The sequence below is a fragment of the Papaver somniferum genome, chromosome 2 (assembly GCF_003573695.1).
Source record: "Papaver somniferum cultivar HN1 chromosome 2, ASM357369v1, whole genome shotgun sequence".
Taxonomy (NCBI): Eukaryota; Viridiplantae; Streptophyta; class Magnoliopsida; order Ranunculales; family Papaveraceae; genus Papaver; species Papaver somniferum.
The window spans coordinates 61,529,221-61,551,305 of NC_039359.1; the positions used below are offsets into that span (position 1 = coordinate 61,529,221).

Consider the following 22,085-nt stretch of genomic DNA (forward strand, 5'->3'; position numbering starts at 1 on the left):
CCTTTCCTTTGATCTCTCGCAAGATCCGAGCGTAGCTAGCATTGAGCTTCGTGTAAACCTGATCTTCGAATTTTCGATCATCTTTTCGTCGTTCATCTCTTCGTTCTTTCCTATCTTCGTGAGTCCGTTCCACTGAGCTATTTCTTTTGGCCCCGCTCGTTTGTTCTGCGGAATTGGTACGGTGAGACCTCTGTGTTTGTGCCATCGGGTTCTCACGCTGGATTTCTTCAAGACGAGCGTACTTATCAATAATTATTCGAAAATCTCCTTCTGTCTTAGGTACGCTTCCGTGGATCTCAACAAATAGTGGACACATTCGGTCTAATCCCAATTTGTAGCAGTTGATACTTACTACAGGATCCACATTCCTTATGGCTTGGCAGATCTTGTGCCATCTGTTGGTGTATTCCCTCGTTTTCTCCTTGTAACCAATTGCCAGAGAAAAAAGTTTATCCATTCCGGTGTTGACAGCTTTGTTGTACATGTAGGTCCTCAAGAATTTCTCTGCGAGTTGATCGTAGGAGTTGATGGAATCAGGTGGCAGGTTGTAAAACCAAGACAAAGTCGATCCCTTCAGACTTGATGGGAAATATCTACAGAGGACGGCGTCGTTTTGACTCCATCGGGCTAAGATACGATTATAATACCGGATATGTGCCGCGGGATCACATGATCCGTCATAGCATTCAAAAGTTGGGACAGGGCACTTTAACGGAATGGGGGTATTTTCCAGGCGATGAGTTAGGGGCGTGGAGTTATCTTCTTTCATCACCTCTTCAATCCTTCCTCCGCCTTGTTTGGCTTTTAACTGCCTGATCTCAGCCATCATCCATCACGCAGCTCCTCCATTGCGCGGTAATATCCCACGTTCTCATGCTCAGTTAAGCGTTTCTTTCTTCGAACTTCACTGTCATAATAGTCTAAGTCTTCGGCGGCATATTCCGGATCGGATGGACTGCTTCCCCTGGCGGCGTTTGCTAGGATGATTCTTCGGTCTCGATTAGGCTCTGGTGATTTAGAATTTGCTTCGTCTAGTTGTTGGCTAGTCTCCGTGCTTTGGGCAATCCTATCTTTCAAGTCTTGGTTCTCCCTGGCCAGAAGAGCTACGACATCTGCGTAGACCTGCTGGCTCTTTTTCAATTCTTCGAGCTCTACCATCAGTCGGTGGGACTGGTTTGATCCCTGATTGGAAGTTCCGGCTTGTACCCCTACGTCCATAGTTCCCCCTTCGTCTACTGTGTGTATTAAGGGTGGCCGAGGATCATCTTCAATTGTTGGTATCTCCAAGTTTGGTCCCCTCGGTTGAGCTTCCACCCGCGGTACTAAAACCACTGGTATGGTTTGATTCTGTCCGTTGGTTGACGGCATTCCGAAGACTGGTGGATGTGCGGGCTGATGTGTCATAGATTCTGCCACCCCTTCTTTTTGTTGATGGATTTGGTTTGAAACCAAAGTCTTGTTAGCTTCTGCAGCCTGGAGGACCGCAATAGTCTTCGTGGCTGCTTCTTTGAGAGCCGCGGCTGCAATGGAGTTAGTGTTCATAGGTGAGGTGATTTCCGCAACATCCTGCCTCTGAGTAGCTGTTTTAGCTTTGTCTCCTTTATGCTTGCTTCGGGTCATGACCGGGGTAATCCTCGGTGTCTCCTTTGATGAGGTTTTGGTTTTTCCTGCCTCTAGTATCTTTTCCATTTTTAATCTTTTTCTGCATAGAGGAATAAATAAAGAGAACCAAACATATCCACGAGGATCTGGTTAGTGCCATTCATATCCGCAAGATTATTGTAATAGAAGGAAATGAGCTGCCCAAGGGCTTTAATAAAACAGAAATGTAAAGACTTCATCGGTCTAGTTTTTGCAATACAAATCCTCTAATAAACAATCATGGACCTTGTTTTCAGACTATTTTTGAAAAAGAAAACTCTTGAAAAGGCCGATCCGTCGCGGGAACTCATGAATCTGGATTATTAAGTCTTAGTTTTAAAAGGAAAACGCCTCATGTGCAAATCTGTGATAGATAGACGTGGGTTTGTCTGCTTTGAAATGGTGTTTGTGAAAATGAAGACCATGAACCCAGAATAAAAAGGGTTTTGAAAGCACGCTGAACCCAGAATAAAAAAGGTTTTGAAAGCACGCTGAACCCAGAATAAAAAAGGTTTTGAAAGCACGCTGAACCCAGAATAGGGCACAACCATAATGCGCGTTTAAGGTGAAATCACAGGATAAGATAAATCTTTTACCGGGACAAAGTCCCTGTTTCTAGCGCCATATTGTGAACACATAAATCACGAAGCCATCCACGTGTTCACAAACAATATTCGCATATATCCTAATTCTAGAATTGTACGTCGTCTGCGTAACGGGGATGATTATATCGATTCATCCAATCGAAGCCCTCGGGCTTGTCATTGTCTAGTCGAATATTATCATAAATAATGCTCGTATAAAGGAATAAACCAAGAATCAAGTATAAATGTAAAGCATATGAACTTTAACGCTGAATGTAAGGTGCTGAAATGTAAATAAGACAGATTTACGTGGTTCGGCACTAAGGCCTACATCCATGGGGTTGATGTTTCACTATGTATTGAATGGATACAAAGATAGTCGAATGACTTTGGAGTATACATAGGTCTGCGGAAGTAGGGGGATTACTTACTCTTCCTATTTCCCTCTCTGTATTCTCCTATAATTTCTCTCACTTGGTCGACCCCTTCTCTCTTAGTGGAGAGGGGTATTTATAGGGTTGGAACGTGGGTCCCATTTCTGAGATGTCGTTGTAATCTTATCTTCTTGTGCTTTGTGCCCATTACGCAGAGGTCTTCGGCATATGCCGCGGCCTGACCTTGAATACGAAGGATTATCCTCGCCTCTTCCACGCGCTGATTGACACGTGTATATCTCTTTGGTATTTAATGCGGGTAGATGGATGTCTTCTCGTGTCAGACAAGTGTCTCTTTGTCTGGTCACGTCTGTGTCAGCCAAACTTCCTCTCGGCCGTTGATCTGGGATATTCCTCGGGATTGGGTGTGATAACACCCAAGGGATATTATCTGGTGCTCCTCTGAGCCATCATACCTCTGTGATCCTCTGTCCCTGACCGTCGGATCTGCTAACCAGTGGCATCTTTTGATGAGATGCTTGCTATCATGTTTTGATATCTTGTTTTGCAAGCCTTCCAGGTGTCTCTTTCTGTACACGTGGTGGATGATGAAAGGTGTACATACAGTGTCCTTATTGTGATGGTTGTATAAGCATTTGTTTTCTTAATATAATTCGACATTTTAAGCCAGAGAAAAGTTTATGTTTCGGTTCTAGAATTACAAAGAAAATTTAGCAGAATAAAAATATCACGGTTTGCATCTACATTTTGTCATTTTACCCTTAGAAAATATTTTGCATGCTGACCTCTTTATGGATAAAAACATTTTACATAGCAACAAATTTCTCGACAATATATTATACGATAAGTTTTTAGTTTTCTTAACCATCTCATTCTTTAGTTAGTATTGAACCATATGGATTTCTGGTATCTCTGTTCGCATAAAAACTCTTCTAATATCCTACGTATCTAATAGCCAACATATCCAATTGGTAAACTAAGAAAATATTGAGTTAATATGAAAGTGTTTCTTCCGAAGGGAAAATTATGAGATAAAATGCTTAGTGAATGCACCATTTTTGTGTGATAGCTCATGCATAAGTTATCGTAAATTTAATCTACTAATAGCTTTTTTGGATAGCATATAAGAAGTTGTTTATTGACTCCTAGAATTGAAAAGGAAAAACTCGGTTTGGGTATAAAATTTCGAAACTAATGATTTCAGGAAGCCGAAAAATTAACTTTTTATAAAACAAAATAGTTTTGCTTCTAGATTATGCTTCTATATCCAAACGCGCTATAAGAGTTGTTGGAATCGATGAGCACAAGAGACTCGTGAGTTATATTTCAAGGTTACAAATTTGAGAATCGGAAACTACCAAAAAAGTTCAGTAACTTAGCTGAACGCAGTGATGCGTCGCCCATCTACAAAATATAAAGCACAGATGGTGCAGCTTTTTCAGTCAAATATCGTGGGCACTCCTCACATTGTCCGCAAAAACGGCTAGCTCCATATGAGTTTTGCTAAAACAATCTACCCAACAGCTGACATAATCCAAGTTTTAGAACATCCACAACTGTATATCTCATGAAAACTAAGTTACATTCGGCTTTACTTTTCACATTGTTAAATAACACATCAGGATATGAATGAAACTTCTTTTATTTGGGTACCGCTAAAACATTTTTGATCTAGCAGTATCACAATCAACCATTAATCGATATGAACAACATTTATATTTGCAAAATAGATGTGGCAAGATAAAAATTGTTCAAACATTGGAAACAAAAAAATTATTTGATACCCTTAGCTCCCTTTGAATGGGCACTTGATGGGGTTTGTGAGTTTGTCTCCCTCAGGCCCAGATGCGTGGTTTTAAATGTGCGTTTGAACCAAACATGCCGAGCCAAATTTGGCAGATACAGTATGCCATTTGGTTCTTTATTTCCCGCTTGGAAATCTTTTTTTGTTCTACGGCCTCTTCTTCACTTCTTCTTTTGTTCTTCTTCCCTTCCGATCCGAATTCGATTGGTACTTAATGCTTAATGGTTCTCTTCGACGCAAATTTCTCCGATCTCGTTTTAACCCGGCGACACTCTAACTCTCACACAATCATCGTCAAATCCAAACAGAGAAACATGACTATAACGGCAACTCTCTTGATTTATTTGCTTACCTTCTCGAAAAATGTAGTTCTTACAAACAAACCAAAGAAATTCATACAAAAATCATTCATTCTGGAGAAAATCAATCTGGGTTTTTATTCCCAAGACTTATATCAAATTACTCAGAACCGGGGTTTCTTGATGGAGCCAATGAAGTGTTTCATAACATACCCATTGACTGTAAATCGGACTTTCCTTTATGGAATTCAATCTTAAGAGCTAGTAAAATACATGGGTTTGATGAAGAAACCATTCATCTTTACATTCAAATGCGGAATTCAGGTGTTTCTAGTGATGGGTTTACTTTCCCACTTGTTATCAAAGCTTGTACTTCAATGGGTGATTCTAAGTTGTGTAAAGCTATTCATGGGCATGTATTGGTTTCAGGATATCAATTTAATCTTCATGGTGGGAATGATTTGATTAATGGATGATGCAACTAAGGTGTTTGATAAAATGTCACACAGAAATCATGTTTCTTGGAATACTATGTTTTCTGGTTTTGCACATAATTTTGATTGTGATGGTGCTGTTAAAATGTTTCAGTTAATGGAACGAGAAGGTGTAGAACCACATTTGTTGACATGGACGTCATTTATATCGGTACATAAGCGATGTGGATTGCATGACAGAGTTATAGAATTGTTCGAGATATGAGAGGGAAGATGAATTGTTCAACTGGTGAAGTCATTGCTGTGGTTTTATCTTCTTGTGCTGAATTGGATAAGTTTCAAATGGCTAAGGAGATCCATGGGTATGTTATAAGTGATGGGTTTCAGGATTATATGTTTGTGCAAAATTCGCTTATATCTGTTTATGGGAAAAATGGTAATGTAGAGGAAGCTAGAAATTTGTTTATGGAGATTAAGACGAAAAACATAGTGAGTTGGAATGCGTTAATTTCTTCATTTGCGGGTGCTTGTTTTTGTGATGAAGCTCAAGAAATTTTCTCCCAGTTGGTAAACCTTGATGATTGGAAATTGAGACCCAGTGTGGTAAGTTTTAGTGCTGTCGTTGGCGGTTTTGCTGCCAAGCAGAGAGAAAACGAATGCTTTGAAGTCTTTCGTGAAATGCTGCTTTCTAGGGTTCATCCAAATTCGGTCACAATTGCCAGTCTTCTGTCTTTGTGTGCAGAGGTTGTAGCTTTGGGTTTAGGGAAGGAAATTCATGGGTATTCGATTAGAGCTCTGATGGATAAGAATATATTGGTAGGAAGTAGTCTAGTTAATATGTATACGAAGTGCGGTGATGTCATGGACGGATGTTCAGTATTTGATCGAATGGAAGATAGGGATTTGATCTCTTGGAATTCGATGATTGCAGGGTATGGTATGCATGGACGTGCAAGTGAAGCACTTCCAACTTATATGTTCTGGGCCGCACGCGCGCTACACTGATGTATTCAACGAGTATATAGCCTTGGCCGACAGGCCCGGGTAATCTTCGAAAATTTCATCGTGATGGGGATAGATCAATGCAATGGACCATGTCCAAAGGTAATCCAACAACCAGACTCGAATACCCAACAATGTTGAGCGCTAAAACCGTTGATTTAGCATCTGGTGATGGTGGTCATCCGTATTCTGTATCCATGAATTCTTGTTCATGTGTACAGGCCATTCACCAGGGTCCACTTTAAAGACGGTCATGCCCTCATCATGCGAACTTGTCACACAACCAGTTGGCAGACTTGCTCTGTCTTTTGGGCAGGGATAAAATGAGAATGCTACTTTAACGGTCGTGAATACGTAAACCCAACTAGAGCGGTGTTCTCGCCCCCTGTTCATCACAACGAGATACAGAATGTGTTAAGGATTTGTCCTTACTTTCGGGTGGGTTGCATCTCGACGGGCTGGCAGCGGGTGTAAAAACTTTCGCCGCATTTTTGGAGATAAGATCGTTATGCGGTTTATCTTCGCTCGACCCGGTACCTGATACTGGAAAAGAGCTTGGTTTTGGTTTTGGTTAAAATAGGACGAAAACCAGATGTAGTTACAATGGTTGCACATCTTTCTGCATGTAGCCATGCGGGGCTTGTTGCTGAGGGTCGTAAGCTGTTTGATCAAATGGGCAATGAATTTCTAATTACGCCAAATGTGAAACACTATTCTTGTATTGTTGATCTACTTGGTAGAGCGGGCTTATTTCATTAAACGAACTTATTGAGAAAATGCCATTTGAACCAGATGAATGTGTATGGGGTGCACTGCTGAACGCATGCATGATTCATAAAAATACAGATGTAGCAGAAGTGATTAAGTCTCGCTTGAATCTTGAATGAGAGATGACTGGGACATACATGTCTCTCTCCAACATCTATGCTTCCCAGGGAAGATGGGAGGATTCTTCCCAAGTGAGAGTTGCAGCCAAAACTAGAGGGTTAAGGAAAATCCCAGGTCAGAGTAGGACTGAAGTGAAGAAGAAATCTTATATCTTTTCATCTGGTAACAGTTTTCAATCAGGTTTGGACAAAGTTTACGAAATACTTGATGATTTAGGTCCGCGAATGGAGGCTGAAGGTTATGTACCAGATAAAAGCTTTGTTTTGCAAGTTGTGGGTGATGAAGAGAAAAAAGAGAGATTGAATGGACACAGTGAGAAACTGCTAATATTCCTCCAAACTTTCCAATTCGAGTCACAAAGAATCTTCGGGTTTGTGGGGACTGCCATAACTGGACTAAGATTTTCACAAAAGTGGCAAAACGTGAAGTTATTGTTAGAGATGGACGTCGTTTTCACCATTTCAAAGATGGGTTATGTTCTTGCGGAGATATTGGTAAATCTTTAAACCCTGTATTTATTTTGTCCCAATAGAAGTTGTTTATAGGTCATTCATTCTTTGTTCCTTCGGGTTCCCGTTACATCTATTCTTGCTCTTCTGTAAGTTACTCTAATGCGCTATAGAAAAGTTCTAGCATATCCCCCCACTCTTGTGCTGACAACCTAAACCCCCATATCTTGAACCCAAATACACAAACCCAGTCGACACTGAGTAAGACTTCCATTTAAAGTGGATGTTTTAAGCACGCCTTTTGACTTTTGAGGCACGCCTTGGGCCTTAAAAAAGAACATTCTGCCTTTAATACTTCTGGTTCCCGGGCTTGTGTTTAATACTTGTTCTTTTGGAGCTTAAAAAATCCATAAACTGCGCATCACAGGAGCTTAAGAAAAGAATATCAGTTGCCTTTAAGATCCAGTGCTTAGATCATTAGCAAAATTGAAAAAAAATTGAAATTAACTATGAAGCGTGTGAAAGATTGTACCAAGTGACAGATCTTGTGACATATACAGAAGACAAAAAATAGGTTTGTTTGCTCATTGGCAAGACTGGCTCAACACCGTCTGAATAGATAACAAACTGACATTTGCTTGTGCTGTTTTAGCACCAAGTTTGGATTCGTGTATACATATGTACAGAGTCGAGATAGGGTTGCACACAGGCATTGTTTATGGCATGATCAGTATAGGTGTTCTTGCATTTCTTGCGCTCATCCTTAAGCAAAATAAACCGTTGGGTGATGCGAATCGCTAGAGAAAGGCAAGGATGCACCACATCACCACTCTAGTACAAGTGGCAAGCAAGTTGGGTGTTCTATCGCCAAAATGAATGGGCGAGATGTCCTCGGAGGCCGTAGTTGGGTGTTCTTGCCAAAGAAGAAAGTCTCCCTTCTTGCCTTTGCCGTTTTTAAGACATTCTTCAAGGTTCTTATGTTCTTTATATCTATTTTAATGGGATTGATAACCCTTATATTCTCCTACTTTGTCATGACCATTGTCCAAATAAAACTAAGGCCCAAAGCTGAATTACAATTTTGACAGAGTAGTTTCCAAATCTTGATTCACTTGGAACCAAAGAGCAAATAACATTAACTGATCGTTAAAAGCATCTAAATGATGTTGAATTCCGTTCTGAATCATCTGGAAGGCAGGAAGGGTTTTCCTGTTGGGTTCAAAACCCCTTTGGCTTTGGCCATATCATAAAGAACCCCTAATTTATATTCCAAATATAGTTGAGCTTCGGCCACTTTCTCTTTGTTACACTGAAAATGTTCAAGGTTTCTGCAAATGTTCTTTTATATCCGGATAAATATGCAGTACTTTTAATGGGATTGACAACCCTTAAAATTCTCAAATTTCGTCATGACCATAGTTGACCCACGTTTCCCATTAGATATCAAGAATGTCATTCGTAAGTGTCAAACCAGTCCAAAATCTGCACAAGCAATGTCCTTGTCATGTATTTTGAACTTGTGAAGTAATAATTTTGATGGTGAATCATTTTCTCTGATCATCCAAAAACTGAAAAATCAAGATTCATTCATACATGCACTCAAGGTTTGAAAATGGTCATGCCTATGTAGCGTGCTCGTGAGGGTTACCGATACACATGTCTAAATAACACCGATAAATAGTAAAAAGAACGGTGTTATTTAGACCCGTGAGGGTCACCGATACACATGTTTAAATAACATTGATAAATAGTAAAAAACGGCGTTATTTAGGCCCGTTATATCCGTTTTCATGCATGTGATAACCGTTTTTCTAAAATTGAATTTTACGTACTTTTCATCTAAATAATATTTTAGCACAAGTTTTTTAGACTGTTTTTCTGTTTTCACACCCGTTATACCTGTTTATAGAAAAAAGAATATAAAAATATTACTTTAACGAATTTTTTATAATCTTCAATGGATAATGAACCAAACCAATGAAGGGCCGTCTTGCGTTGAATAAAGTCAAGTATTCTATTAACTCGCAACTCTCAACTCTCTTGTGATGGGTTAGTGTTCTTGGAAGAATCAAAATAATCGATCAGATTCATCTAACATTATATAAAATTCTTTCACACCAAATGGAACCACCTCCAAGATGATCAATTGGTTTGTTTAGATGTCACACTAGCTAAATCGTACACAATTCTTCCCCTGATTCGTTTCTTTTTCTTCTATCTATGGCTGAAACTCCAGCGTTAACCACCTCTAATGCATGCTCCCTGAAGTCATCCAATAACCAAACTACAGCTGCATATCCTCCATGCACGCATGATTCACTTTCTCAAGAAACTAGAAGAAAAGAAGAGTCCAATGATTTCATATCAGTCAAACCTCTTCCCAAAACTTCTTCAAATCAATTTAATATTCGATCTCCAGCTTCGGTATCATCTACAAGCTTTTCATCCTTCTTCTCAACTGTCTCTGCTTTCTCAAAAAAGAAAGAAGCAAAAAATAAAGCAACAAACCATCTTCAACAGCACGTAGAAAGTGAGATTCCATTTCATCAGAGATCTCTAAAGTTTAACCCAACTTTACCTACAGAAAATCATCACCAGCTTTCCAAAAAAAAAAAAAAACAAAAACAAATATCATTCTCAAAAAGACACCATTGAAGATACCTTTATTTTCCAGTTAACGGAAAGGATGAGAGATCTAATGCATGCCCACCACGACAACTGTTTGGCACTCCATGAACTGGGAAATCGACTACCATATGATACATTGAAAGAAACAATCAAAAAGCACTGGCACCCGCTTACTTTACAACATATCCAAACAGAGACGAACACCCCTGAGTATAAAGTAATCATGTTCCACGAAAGTGATAAAGACATGATTCTGGCACATCAACCTTGGATCATCGGAAACCAGATAATGTTGTTTGAAGACTATGATAAGTACCAAGAAAACTCTACTGCATGTTCAAAAAACTGTTTTTTGGGCTCAACCATTATTCCTCCCTAGATGCACATACCCTATCCATACCCGCCAATCCTACCCTACCCGCCAGTGTTATAACCTTATCCTATCCTACCCATTATTTGACGGGTAGGGTGACGGTTAGAAATATTTTTACCCGCCATTAAATGGGTAGGATGACGGGTAAAGCACGAAATTACCCTACCCGCCTACCCGTCTAATACTGAAAAGACAAAGTAATCCTTGTATTGTTTTCTCCTCCTGCCTATTTTTTTATTATTTTAAAACATATTAGGGGTAAAAGACAAAGTAACCCTTGAATGGATTTTACTTTCTATCGAACCATTTCATCTATTTTTCATTCGAACCATTTCTCTCTTTTCATTCGAACAATTTCATCTCCTCGTCTCTGCAGTAGCGAAGTGAAGTCTGGGTTTCGAGCTGAAGCTGAAGATGTAAGTGATTTGTGTGTTAGATTTGTGTATCGTTATGTGTTTGAATCTATTTTTTTGCTCATCTCAATCCACTTTCTTATCTCTGCAGAAGAGAATTTAGGGCTTCAGGCTGCAAGTGCAGTTTGAGGTTTTGGGGATTTCGATCTGAAGATGTAAATGTTTAAAGCTTTCAATTTGTGTTTTGATTTGGGTTTCGATTTGTTCTTTTGGATTAGGCTTTCATTAAGGTGTTGATGTGTTAATTAGATTTTCTATTTTATATTAGTAACTGATTTTGAAATTTTTATGAAAAACCCTATACTACTGAAATAGAACGTGGGAATTAGGATTTCTCTGTATTCTTTTGCTTGGGTTTGTTTGCTTTGTTATATAAAACCCTCTTGGCTTCATCTATTTGATTATACTTGGTTTTCCATAATGTAAGTGTTTTGAATTAGATTGCTATGTGGCTGCCCTGATTTATTGTGTATTAACTCTTTGCTTCATCTATTTGATTATGCATACAGATATTTCTTAAGAGAAACGATGCTGGTGACCATTTTCCCTCACTTGCAATCTGCTTAGGCTTTGAACTGTTAAGTACCGTTATCAGGTTTGGTTCCCTCCCTTATAAACACATTTCTTGATCTGTATCTTTGATAATTTTAGATGAATTTTCGTGTCTTTGCTTCTAGTTGTCCGTTGTTTAACATGTATGATATATGGTCAACTGTTGTTCAAGTAAATCAACTGACTTAAGTGTATCTTATGGAACCTTTTGTCTTATAAAACAATTCTTAACATAGCTCAATAAATGAATTTAGAGAACAAAAAGTAGGTTTGTTCTATTACAGATTGTTTCAGGGAGCAGAGCTTATACCTTGTTACAAAACCTATACATCCCACATATGATGAGCATGATTAGACACTCATACCCCTTAAGAGTTTTTATTCTAATCCAGGGAGAGATGAGAGTCGACGAAAGAGATTACTGCTTGTGACATGTCCTTCCACATTGTGGAGAATCTGGTGGTTTTTTGAAAACATATATGTTTTTTAAAGAACCTTTTCCATGTATAGATTTTCTACTTTGTGAATCCAAATTTTTAGAGAAGCAATATGAAGTAGATACCTTTGTATTTCGCAATTAATGACTGCATTGGTAGGACTGCATTGGTTGATAACTTTCACCGTAGGTGTTGTTGATATACTAGTGTTACTGTCAGTTAGTATTTTCCAGTTTGGGTGTAGTTATCATGAATGAACTCAAATGGATTAAGTTTTGTGTTGAAGTTTGCTAGTAGAAAGTATTACAAGCGTAAAAGAGTACTTTTATGTAGTCTTTGAAGGTTATATTAAGAGTGATGTTTCTATTTCATTGTTGGAATGTGGAGATCTTTGTTATGTTATATTAGTGTGGTTAGAAGCCATAGTGTATCAAGCACCCTGTGTAAAAAGCTAGAAATCCCAATATAGACATCAAATATTTCTCATGTACAAAGTAGTATGTTATAGTTAGCAAATGGTACTTATACCTGACTTAGCTCCTTTGTGACTGTTTTACAGGGACTGTCGTAAAGCTTTATCACCCTGATTGTGTTGGAAAGGTTCCTCAATTTGCGAAACTGTGGATCCCTGGATTTGTAGTAAGCATATCACCACCTTTCTTCTGTTATGTTTTTGTTCATGTTCTGTACATACACATACAGATATGTAGCATGGTACTTACAGTGTTTATGTTATATGTACACAAGCATTTAACATATTGTATTGTATAAATATGTAACCCGGATTCTTCAACGGTAGAAGTTCTACTTTGTTCTCAGGCTTAGTAACTGTTGCAGTAGCATTACTGGTTACAGTATTCTTTACTGGTTGCAGAAGTGACTAGTGAGGAAGCATGGTTGAGATTACAGAATTGATGTCAACCAGACCTCCTATTCCCTCTCAAGATTCATATCAATCTGTGCAACAAAGGGTCAGTGTTGTTATATCTCCGCCACCTCCACCTCCACCATCTTGTCAACCTGAGGTCAGGGAAAGTATGAAGCGGAACAGAACATCTTCGGTGTGGGAGCATTTCCAAAAGAGTGTTGATGAAGTTGGTATTAAATGGGGGAAATGTAACTACTGTGAAGGTGGTAAATATAGGGATGGTGGTAAGAAGTATGACACATCAAATTTGAACTGACATTTGACCAAGTGTTGAAAGTATATGGAGTCACTAGAAGCTGCGCTTTGGACTCTCTCGGTCATCCTAGCAATCTGGGAGATCAGCAGCAAACAGTTGGGGTTACGTTCTGTCAAGATAGATGTAGGAGAGCCTTGATAAAGTTCATTATCACAGATGAACAGTCTTTCCGAATGGTTGAAGGAGAAGGATTTATAGCATTTTGTAGATATCTTGAGCCGAGGTTCAAACTTCCATCGCGAATGACCGAAGAACGTAAAACCCAGTTATCTATAACGGAGGATGTTGACAAATCAGAGGTGGAAAGATACTTATCGGAACACATTTACTCACCAACAAAAGACAACAAAAATGGTTCGAAGTTTGATATACTCACTTGGTGGAAAAGCAATGCTGCAAGATTTGATATTCTATCACTTATAGCAAGAGATATACTTGCTATTCCCGTCTCTTCAGTTGCAAGTGAATCTGCTTTCAGTACTGGAAAGAGAATACTTGGTCATTTCCGAAGTTCTTTAAAACCCCGAACTGTGGAAGCATTGATTCTCCTACAAAACTGGTTAAGGACACCGATTGATATGGATCCATCTACATTTGGAGCTGAAGAGAAGGAGGATGACGTCTTAGAGTCAGGTATACAACTTTCCTACAGTGATTCTCCTACATTTGTCAAGTCTCTGTTGTTTTCAGTTTCTTACAATATAGTATAACCATATGTATATTTCCATCAGTAAGTATACTGAGACCTCTTAATCAACATTTGTTGGTTCTCCTTCGGTGCAAGGATTTCTATTTTATCATGTTGTTGTAATCAAGTGCCATGTAGCTTGAAGTCAGAATTGCTTTACAGTTCGCAGTGCCTAAATCAGATCTTTTGATGACTGTAAAGGATGATTCAAGCATATAAATGCATTGTATTGTATTAGGTGTTGTAGAACTACCTGGCATGTATCTCATTAGGAAACCGTGAAGTTGCAGATATAGCTTTGGTGTCTTTTTATTGATGTAGTGGTGATATATGCAAAGAGATGTGAACTCAGAAAACAAAAAATATGCAAAGGATGACGGGTACTTGAACATGATTAGAGTTAGGTCTCTGTCATTATTCCTGTGTATGCTTGCACATGGTTTTGTTTGGCCATAATATGTTAAGGTTATAAGATAATGTCTTGCTTATTCAGCACTTGTAGATTTAGGATAACATTATTTCATGTCTGGGTTTCTGCCTTTTCTGAAATATACTGCCTTTTCTGAATACATTGCTCTGAGTTGCATGTTAGTTCTAAACCTATCAAAGGAGTTGTTTCTTCTTCTTATTTTTCTGTACTTTTTTTGAAGTATAGTTACTATCTCGAACTCATAGAATTTAGCAATTTCCTAGCCTCTTATTTTGTCTTTCAAACATTAACAGATACAGAACTTGTTGTGATATTACTTGATGTTGGTATTATGACTGAACTTTGCATCAAATCATTCACTATTATGACTGAATCTAACAAGAGATAACTTGTATGCAGATTTATTTGGTGATCTTAGTACTTATTCCATCATCGTAGATGATAATTGAAGAAGAAGGTCAATATGAAGAGCTTTTGGTGATGATACTGTTATATGAAGAACAAGGTCACATGAAGAACATGGAATTGGGCTGGGATTCATCGTCTATTTCAAAAATAATACAACTCTTTTCTTGAGAATACTTTTGTTTGTACATTTTTTATGGTTATGCTTTTGTTTCTAAATTCATCGTTGGTCTACTAGCACAACATGCACGGTCCTTTTTCTTGTTCAGAGTCTGAAATTCAGACTTCAGAAAGTCATGGAGAAGGGGGAAAACGGCTATACCCGCCACCCTATCCTACCCGACCCGCCAGAGAATGGGTTGGGTAGGATCTTACCCATTTAATGACGGGTAGGGTGACGGGTAAAAATTTTCTTAACCGCCGGTAAACGGGTAGGATAGCGGGTATAGACCATATCCTACCCATCCTACCCGTTGTGCAGTCTATTCCTCCCTATCTATCTTGAAGATGAAACTGCTATCAGAGAACTATTGGCCCAAAATCTGTATTAGAGGTTGATCTACGTGGAAAACCTATTAGAGCAAAAATGGAGATGGACCTCTCAAAACCATTCACCCCAGGTATCATGTTAAATATAGAGGTCCATGTTGGGTACAGATTGGATATGAATACCTTCCCAACATTTGTTATAGATGTGGGCTATTAGGACATGTTGTTAGAGATTGCAATGTTTTTGCGAGCTACGAACATGCTTTGCAGGACACCATGTTTCCTATGTTCCCCTATCATAAGCTTAATGAAGGATGAGAGTCAACATCAAAAACCTAAACAACTTGGTATCGGCTCCTCCACATCTTCCAACCCCAGTAATGAAGGATCATCGTCAACCCCACAATCAACTCCATCAGGACTCTCCAACCGACAATTGCAGCAGATAATCCAGGAAGAAGCGAAACGAGTTCAAGAACAGTTGAGGGAGAATAACACAAGAGCAGCCACTCCAGCACCGCCTAAACCAAATCGGCCAACAACTCAGACGATTCAGACTCCGGTTTCATCTCGCCTTTCAGTTATTATGAGTCAGATAGGCTTAAAATGGACCCCAGTTCCACAAAACCAGCTGAACAAAAACTCTGCCAACGCTGCGTCCCAGGTTCATTCTCCTAAAGCGGCTACAACATTCCATGCATCTGTGACAATTTTGGCAGCGACCGGACCCACAAAACAGCAGAAACAAAGGACCAAGTGACAACATCCACATTCGGTCTCATTTTGTGGGGCCCGTACATTTTAGTGTATCTGTAAAAGATGTTGTCATTCCTGACGCTGGCATATCAAGATTATTTCCACTGAAGAAAACAGCTGCACCATCGTCCGATACTGGACCGTCTCATACTCCACATCAAACCCAATCAAGTCTGGCCCATCACTTTTTTTCCCAACCTTCACCTTCATCAAACAAGCCCAATTCTCTCCAACATTTTTTCAACCCAAGTTACATCACTCTCATTGAATCTTTCCTACAAGATAAAGAGGCTCAAATCAACATAGTTGTTTCGAACAAAGATGGAGAACCACATGTCAGAGTCACTCGTAATCATTTCCTGGCACCAACTAATGAACCCACCACACCTGTCAAAACCTACAAAAGAAAACTCATATATCCAAGAAAATACATCCCAGTTCATCTCAATTTACCTTCAACCCCTGAGTTTGCTGCTTAACCTCCACTTAACAAACAAGAAAATATGTCTCTGTGGCCTCCCTCATACCTCAATCAACCATAGAGTATCAACCTCAGTTGGAAATACCCACTTGCAGATCCCACAAACTTAAATCCACAAGATTTCTTCATCCTGATAACTCCATTCTCCCTTACAAACCAAACCCTCCAACCTCCAGTAACCTCCCCAAGCAAACCAAACCAGCATGGCACCTATCTTTGGATGACGAGACTGATGCAGCTGATGATCACAGAAACAAAGGCAAGCGAGTTGTTGGTTCTGACCAACACTCGCAACAACCATGAATATCTTGGCTTGGAATTGTCAAAGCATTAATAATGCATTGACAGTTCACAAACTGTGTGAGTATACACGTAGTTATAAACCGACTCTACTTTTTTTTTATCAGAAACTTTAGCTAGTAGTGCAACTATGAATAATCTTTGTTTCTCTTTTGGATTTCATGAATGCTTTGCTATTCCATATATTGGAAGATACGGAGGGCTCTGTTTAATGTGGCAAGCTCACCTAAATATCCAAGTTATTGTAGAAAGTCAAAACATAGTCCATGTTCTTGTATCTTCTGTCTCTTCTTCGACCCTTGGCTTTTCACTGGGATGTATGGGCCACCTCACCAACCAGCAAGAAAAGAAATTTGGGAACTCTTTGACACTGTAATACCTCCCCACAATCTACCATGGATATTAATGGGCGATTTTAATAATATTACGTATCAAGATGAGAAAAAATGAGGTAGTCTAGTCAACTCAACTCAAACACAACCTTTCACCGATATGATCAACGGAGATCCATACATTTGGTCAAACAGACAAGTAGGAGCTAATTTTATCTTGGAAAGACTAGATCGAGGACTCTGTAACCAACTATGGTTCACTTCGCATCAAGATGCAGTAATAAACCATCTTCCTCGAATCGCTTCGGATCATGCTCCTCTGATGTTAACACAAGGAGTCTTACATATGGGAAATCGAGAAACATTCAGAGTTGAACATATGTGGTTCCTTCATCCAAATTTCGAAAATACGGTTATGGAAATATGGAATCAACAGAGTGATCCGTACCCGCCACAAAACTTTCATCATAAGTAACAGAGTTCATCCATTAAATTAAGGAAAATTTCTTGTTTGGTCCTAAGCCCATATAGTTATTTATAGTACGGTCCAATCGGAATTTTTTTTTATCCGGAGGTCCAAAATTAATTAAAACATGGAAATGTCCATAATGCCCATTACTACCAAACGTGTGTGTCTACACTGCTTACAAATTTGAGTACATATCTGGTACACTGCTTAAAAATTCGAGTACATATTTGCTACACTGCTTACAAATTTGAGTACATATCTGTCTGAGTACATATCTGTCGTACTGCTTACAAATCCGATTATATATCTGAATGCTTACAAATTCGAGTACATATTTGCTGCACTGCTTCCAGGTAGAGTACAAATCTGTAAGAATCAATGATAAATAAATTAGAAAACGTATTACATCACATACATTGTAGGATCATACAATGTAGCAACCCAACCTTCTATGTTCCTCCAAATCCATTTGCAGCACACCTTCTTTCAAACACACGTCACAACCAATTTGTAACTTCATCAAGACCACCACCAATTTCACAAGCTTGCAAATCTGAACCAACAACAACTCCTGTTCCTATCATTCAAAATCTGTCATTTCTTGCAATAAGTTCTGAATTGCAGCTCCAGATCATCTCCATATCCAATTCCAGTACTGAATCAAACGTAACAAAGAGCATCTATTTCAGTATTTCATATACGTACTGAATCAAACATAACAAGGAGCACTTCCTATCAGTATGCGATATATGTACTGAAGATTCATGAACTACAAATCAACAGTATGACAACAACAGGTGACAGATCTATGAAAAATAAGAGAATCGAAAGACATATTACAGTATTTCACATAAGTACTGAAGGGTAAGACTAAAAAAGGAGCAAAAAACAGCAAATAGCACTTCCTATCAGTATTATACATACATACTCATGGATCGAACCAAAAAAATTGGAAAAACTTCAAATAAAACAAAATTAGAAGAGTTTTGTATCAGTACGCCATATATGTACTGTCAATTCATACACGAAAAACAACTGTAACAAACCTAAAAATGTTATAATGTTGAACCAATGATAAATCACAAATAACCGCTACAGTTTTAGTTACCTGTAACCCTGGGAAAACAGCATTGTTAATCGCAGATTCCATATCAACCCAAAGAACAGATCTTTCTTGAAGAAAATCATGCCACCTCTGGGACCTCGTAATGACTGCAAATTGAAACAGAAGACATAGTAAACAACATGACCCTTGAACCTAAACCAATAAAAACAAATGCTGCTTGTGTTGGTGTCAGTAGTTGCAGTCTTGCAGACTTCATGAATGTGACTAGGTGTACCTTGTGAGTGGTGGTTTTTAAAACATCACAGTATTCAAATGGGTCGGCAAGTACAGATGCAGCAACGATACCACTTATGTGATCCATATCCATCATGAGAAAAGCCCCAACAGAATCTGCAATATTCAAGAAACATAGCAGGAAAGGGAATTAGGTGTGCGTAATGGGTTAACTAGTCTGATTCTCTGATCACTAAGAATAAAAACTGTTGACAATCAAAAGATATGTGTATACCTTTCTCATTCGAGGATAATCGAAATCACGAGGATAAGCACTAGCACCAACAATGATGAGTTTTGGTCGAAAGAGGGTGGCAGTTTTCTCAAGCATATCATAATCAATAAGGCCTGCAAGTGAATTTGGTAATGAATGCAAATTATCAACGAATTATAAATGAACAACAATAGACCACATAGTCATTACACAATATAAGAATGCAGAGCAGCACCTGTTGAATCATCAAGACGGTAGGGCATTGATTCAAAATAAATCGAAGTCCCAGATACCCGTCTTTTAGGAGTCATAAATCCATGTGACAAGTGACCTCCATGAGGAAGATCCAGACCCTGTGCCAGTTACATGAACAAAGCCCTTTGTTGACAAAGTGTCTCTAGCTCATCAATGTACTCATTGCCACCATAGTACCTACATTGCAGAATGAAATGATCAAATGCATTTCAATACAAATACAGGGAAAAAATACAATATTAAGCACCATCTTTACCTTTTACCAGAAAGCCCTTCTGAATACTTGTTTGTGAGACAAGAACCCACAACTTCCATCACTGCGCGAGATGTAAAATTCTCTGAAGCAATGAGCTCCAAGCTGTTAAACTGACGATTCTTCTCACTATCAATTATTGAACGTACTTCAGGGTCTGCCTAACTTGAGAAGGTAATCTATCCGCAGTAGTAGTACCCAACTTGGGAAAAAAAGTTGAAGAACCTTTAGTAAAAAGATTGGTTTGTTGTACAACAGCACCCATTATTGCAGCTCCACTGTATGCCTGCATCTTCTTCACTTCTCCTTAAACTTAACAAGTAGCACTTCCTCTCAGTATGCGATATATGTACTGAAGATTCATGAACTACAAATCAACAGTATGACAACAACAGGTGACAGATCTATGAAAAATAAGAGAATCGAAAGACATATTACAGTATTTCACATAAGTACCGAAGGGTAAGACTAAAAAAGGAGCAAAAACACAGCAAAGTCAGCAATCACAGGCACTTTGACACCATTCTAAACATAAGTGATGATAATCTCAGAAGTGTTCAAGGTTCTCCAGTTTTCACAAATAAGAAATTTCAGGTCATCAATACTAGACTTAAAAGTAACCAGGTGAGCAAAATGATGATGATTATAATAAATGTATGCATAGCAGTAGGTATTTGGATTGGAACACTCTGCATCAGACATGTTTTGAACCTGCAAATGTCACAAAGATGTAACAGTATTAAAATACAGTATTTCACATACGTACTGATGGGTCAAACTAAAAAAAAAAGTGAGAGATCTATGCAAGAAACAGATTCTAAGAGCAGTTTCTATGAGTATGCCACATATGTACTGCAGATTCATGAACTACAAAATCAACTGCATGACAAAGAATAATTAAGAATCTAGGAGAAACAGCAGAATCGAAGCACGTAATACGGTATTTCACATACGTACTGATGGGTCAAACTAAAAAAAGTGAAAGATCTATGCAAGAAACAGAATCCAAGAGCATAAACAATGAGTATGTCATATATGTACTGCTGGATAATACGATCTGAAAGTGAAAACAAACCTGATTTTGAAAAGAAAACAGAAATATAATCAAATCGAACAAAAATAAGCTAAAAACTTAACAATCTAACCAAATAACTGAATAAATACGAACAAGATTCATAAAAAACAAACAGAACACAACCGATCTCCATGATCCAAAATTCAAATCTTATAATGATTCAAAAACTGTAGCAGAAACAATGAGTATGTCATATATGTACTGCTGGATAATACGATCTGAAAGTGAAAACAAAACTTATTTTGAAAAGAAAACAGAAAGATAATCAAATCGAAAGCTAAAATAAACTAAAAACTTAACAATCTAACCAAATAACTGAATAAAAACGAACAAGAATCATAAAAAAAAAACAGAACACAACCTATCTCCATTAAACTGTAGCAGAAAGAAGAAAACGAAAAGATTAAGCAACATACCTGTTAAAAATCGCAGAAGAAATCTTCAGAAACCCTAGTCCCAAATCCAGAAGAAGAAAGAGAGCAGAATTTTCCCAAGAATAATCAGCTGAAAGTTTTTTTAGAAACTTTGAAATAGACTGCTTTAATATATGTAGGATTGGAAGGGTAGTTTAGGTATTTAGAAATTTCGCATAATTTGTCCCGCACGTGTACAGGACCTGGGCTTAAAAAGTTTGGTCCATTTTCATGTTTTCTCTTAATTATGGACCTCTGATTAGTGGGCTTTAATGGGTGGACCTGCCACTAACTAAGAACACTATAATGGTACCTATTGGTAATTCCTAGTTAAATTAAAGCGTTGGGCCAAAGAAATTTTTGGACATCTTCCTTTTCTTATCAAAGCTGCAGAAATCTCAGTCATGCAAGCCCAACATCAATGTGCCATAGCAACGAATGCAACACTGTCACTGTGGCTCCAAAAGGAACAAGATGCTAGAAACACTCATCTGAATTTGGCTTATTGCCAAGAAGTGTACTGGAAACAAGGATCTCGAGTTCTGTGGCTGCAGCAAGGCGATCTTAATACAAATTTTTTTCACACCCAAGCTTCGATTCACAAACGGCATAACCATATTAATCAGCTCATGACGGACCAAGTTACATGGACCCAATCCTCTCAACAAGTCATTGACCTCATCATTAGTTTTTTTTCTAATCAATATAGGGCTCCACAAACAATCATCGACTGGTCCTTGTTCGAGGATATCCAACCTAGATTAACAACAAACCAATGTCGGTGAACTGATAGCACCAGTTAGCCATGAGGAATTTGAAAACTTGCTCCAAAAGGAATAGGGTCGGATCAAGCTCCAGGTCCAGATGGGTATACGGGCAAATTCTACAAAGACCTACAACATATTACTGGAACGGACCTTTGGGCCATGGTGAAATATTTTTCATCCATAATCACATTCAAAACCCAATCAACCATACAAATATCACTCTCATCCCTAAAAACCAAAACCCTATCCAACCATCTCAATTCCGGCCGATTGGTTTATGCAATGTGGCTTACAAAGTGATATCCAAAATCTTAGTAAATAGATCGAGACATATAT

At 38.4% G+C, this 22,085-nt stretch overlaps 2 protein-coding genes and 1 long non-coding RNA gene across 3 annotated transcripts; all 3 read left to right on the forward strand.

Moving 5' to 3' along the window:
• The first annotated feature begins 5,418 nt into the window (after window positions 1–5,418).
• LOC113351180 (putative pentatricopeptide repeat-containing protein At1g17630) lies at window positions 5,419–6,404 on the forward strand. Its single transcript, XM_026595215.1, has 2 exons — window positions 5,419–6,094; window positions 6,196–6,404. The coding sequence occupies exons 1-2, from the start codon at window positions 5,419–5,421 to the stop codon at window positions 6,402–6,404; spliced, it is 885 nt and encodes a 294-aa protein (XP_026451000.1).
• Window positions 6,405–7,049: 645 nt separating this feature from the next.
• Window positions 7,050–7,553, forward strand: LOC113351181 (pentatricopeptide repeat-containing protein At4g02750-like). Its single transcript, XM_026595216.1, has one exon. It carries the CDS (start codon window positions 7,050–7,052, stop codon window positions 7,551–7,553), a length of 504 nt encoding a protein of 167 aa, XP_026451001.1.
• Window positions 7,554–11,050: 3,497 nt separating this feature from the next.
• Window positions 11,051–12,518, forward strand: LOC113353402. The gene is made up of 3 exons (XR_003361268.1): window positions 11,051–11,065; window positions 11,420–11,505; window positions 12,459–12,518. It is a non-coding gene; the product is annotated as an uncharacterized LOC113353402 (long non-coding RNA).
• Window positions 12,519–22,085: the final 9,567 nt, after the last annotated feature.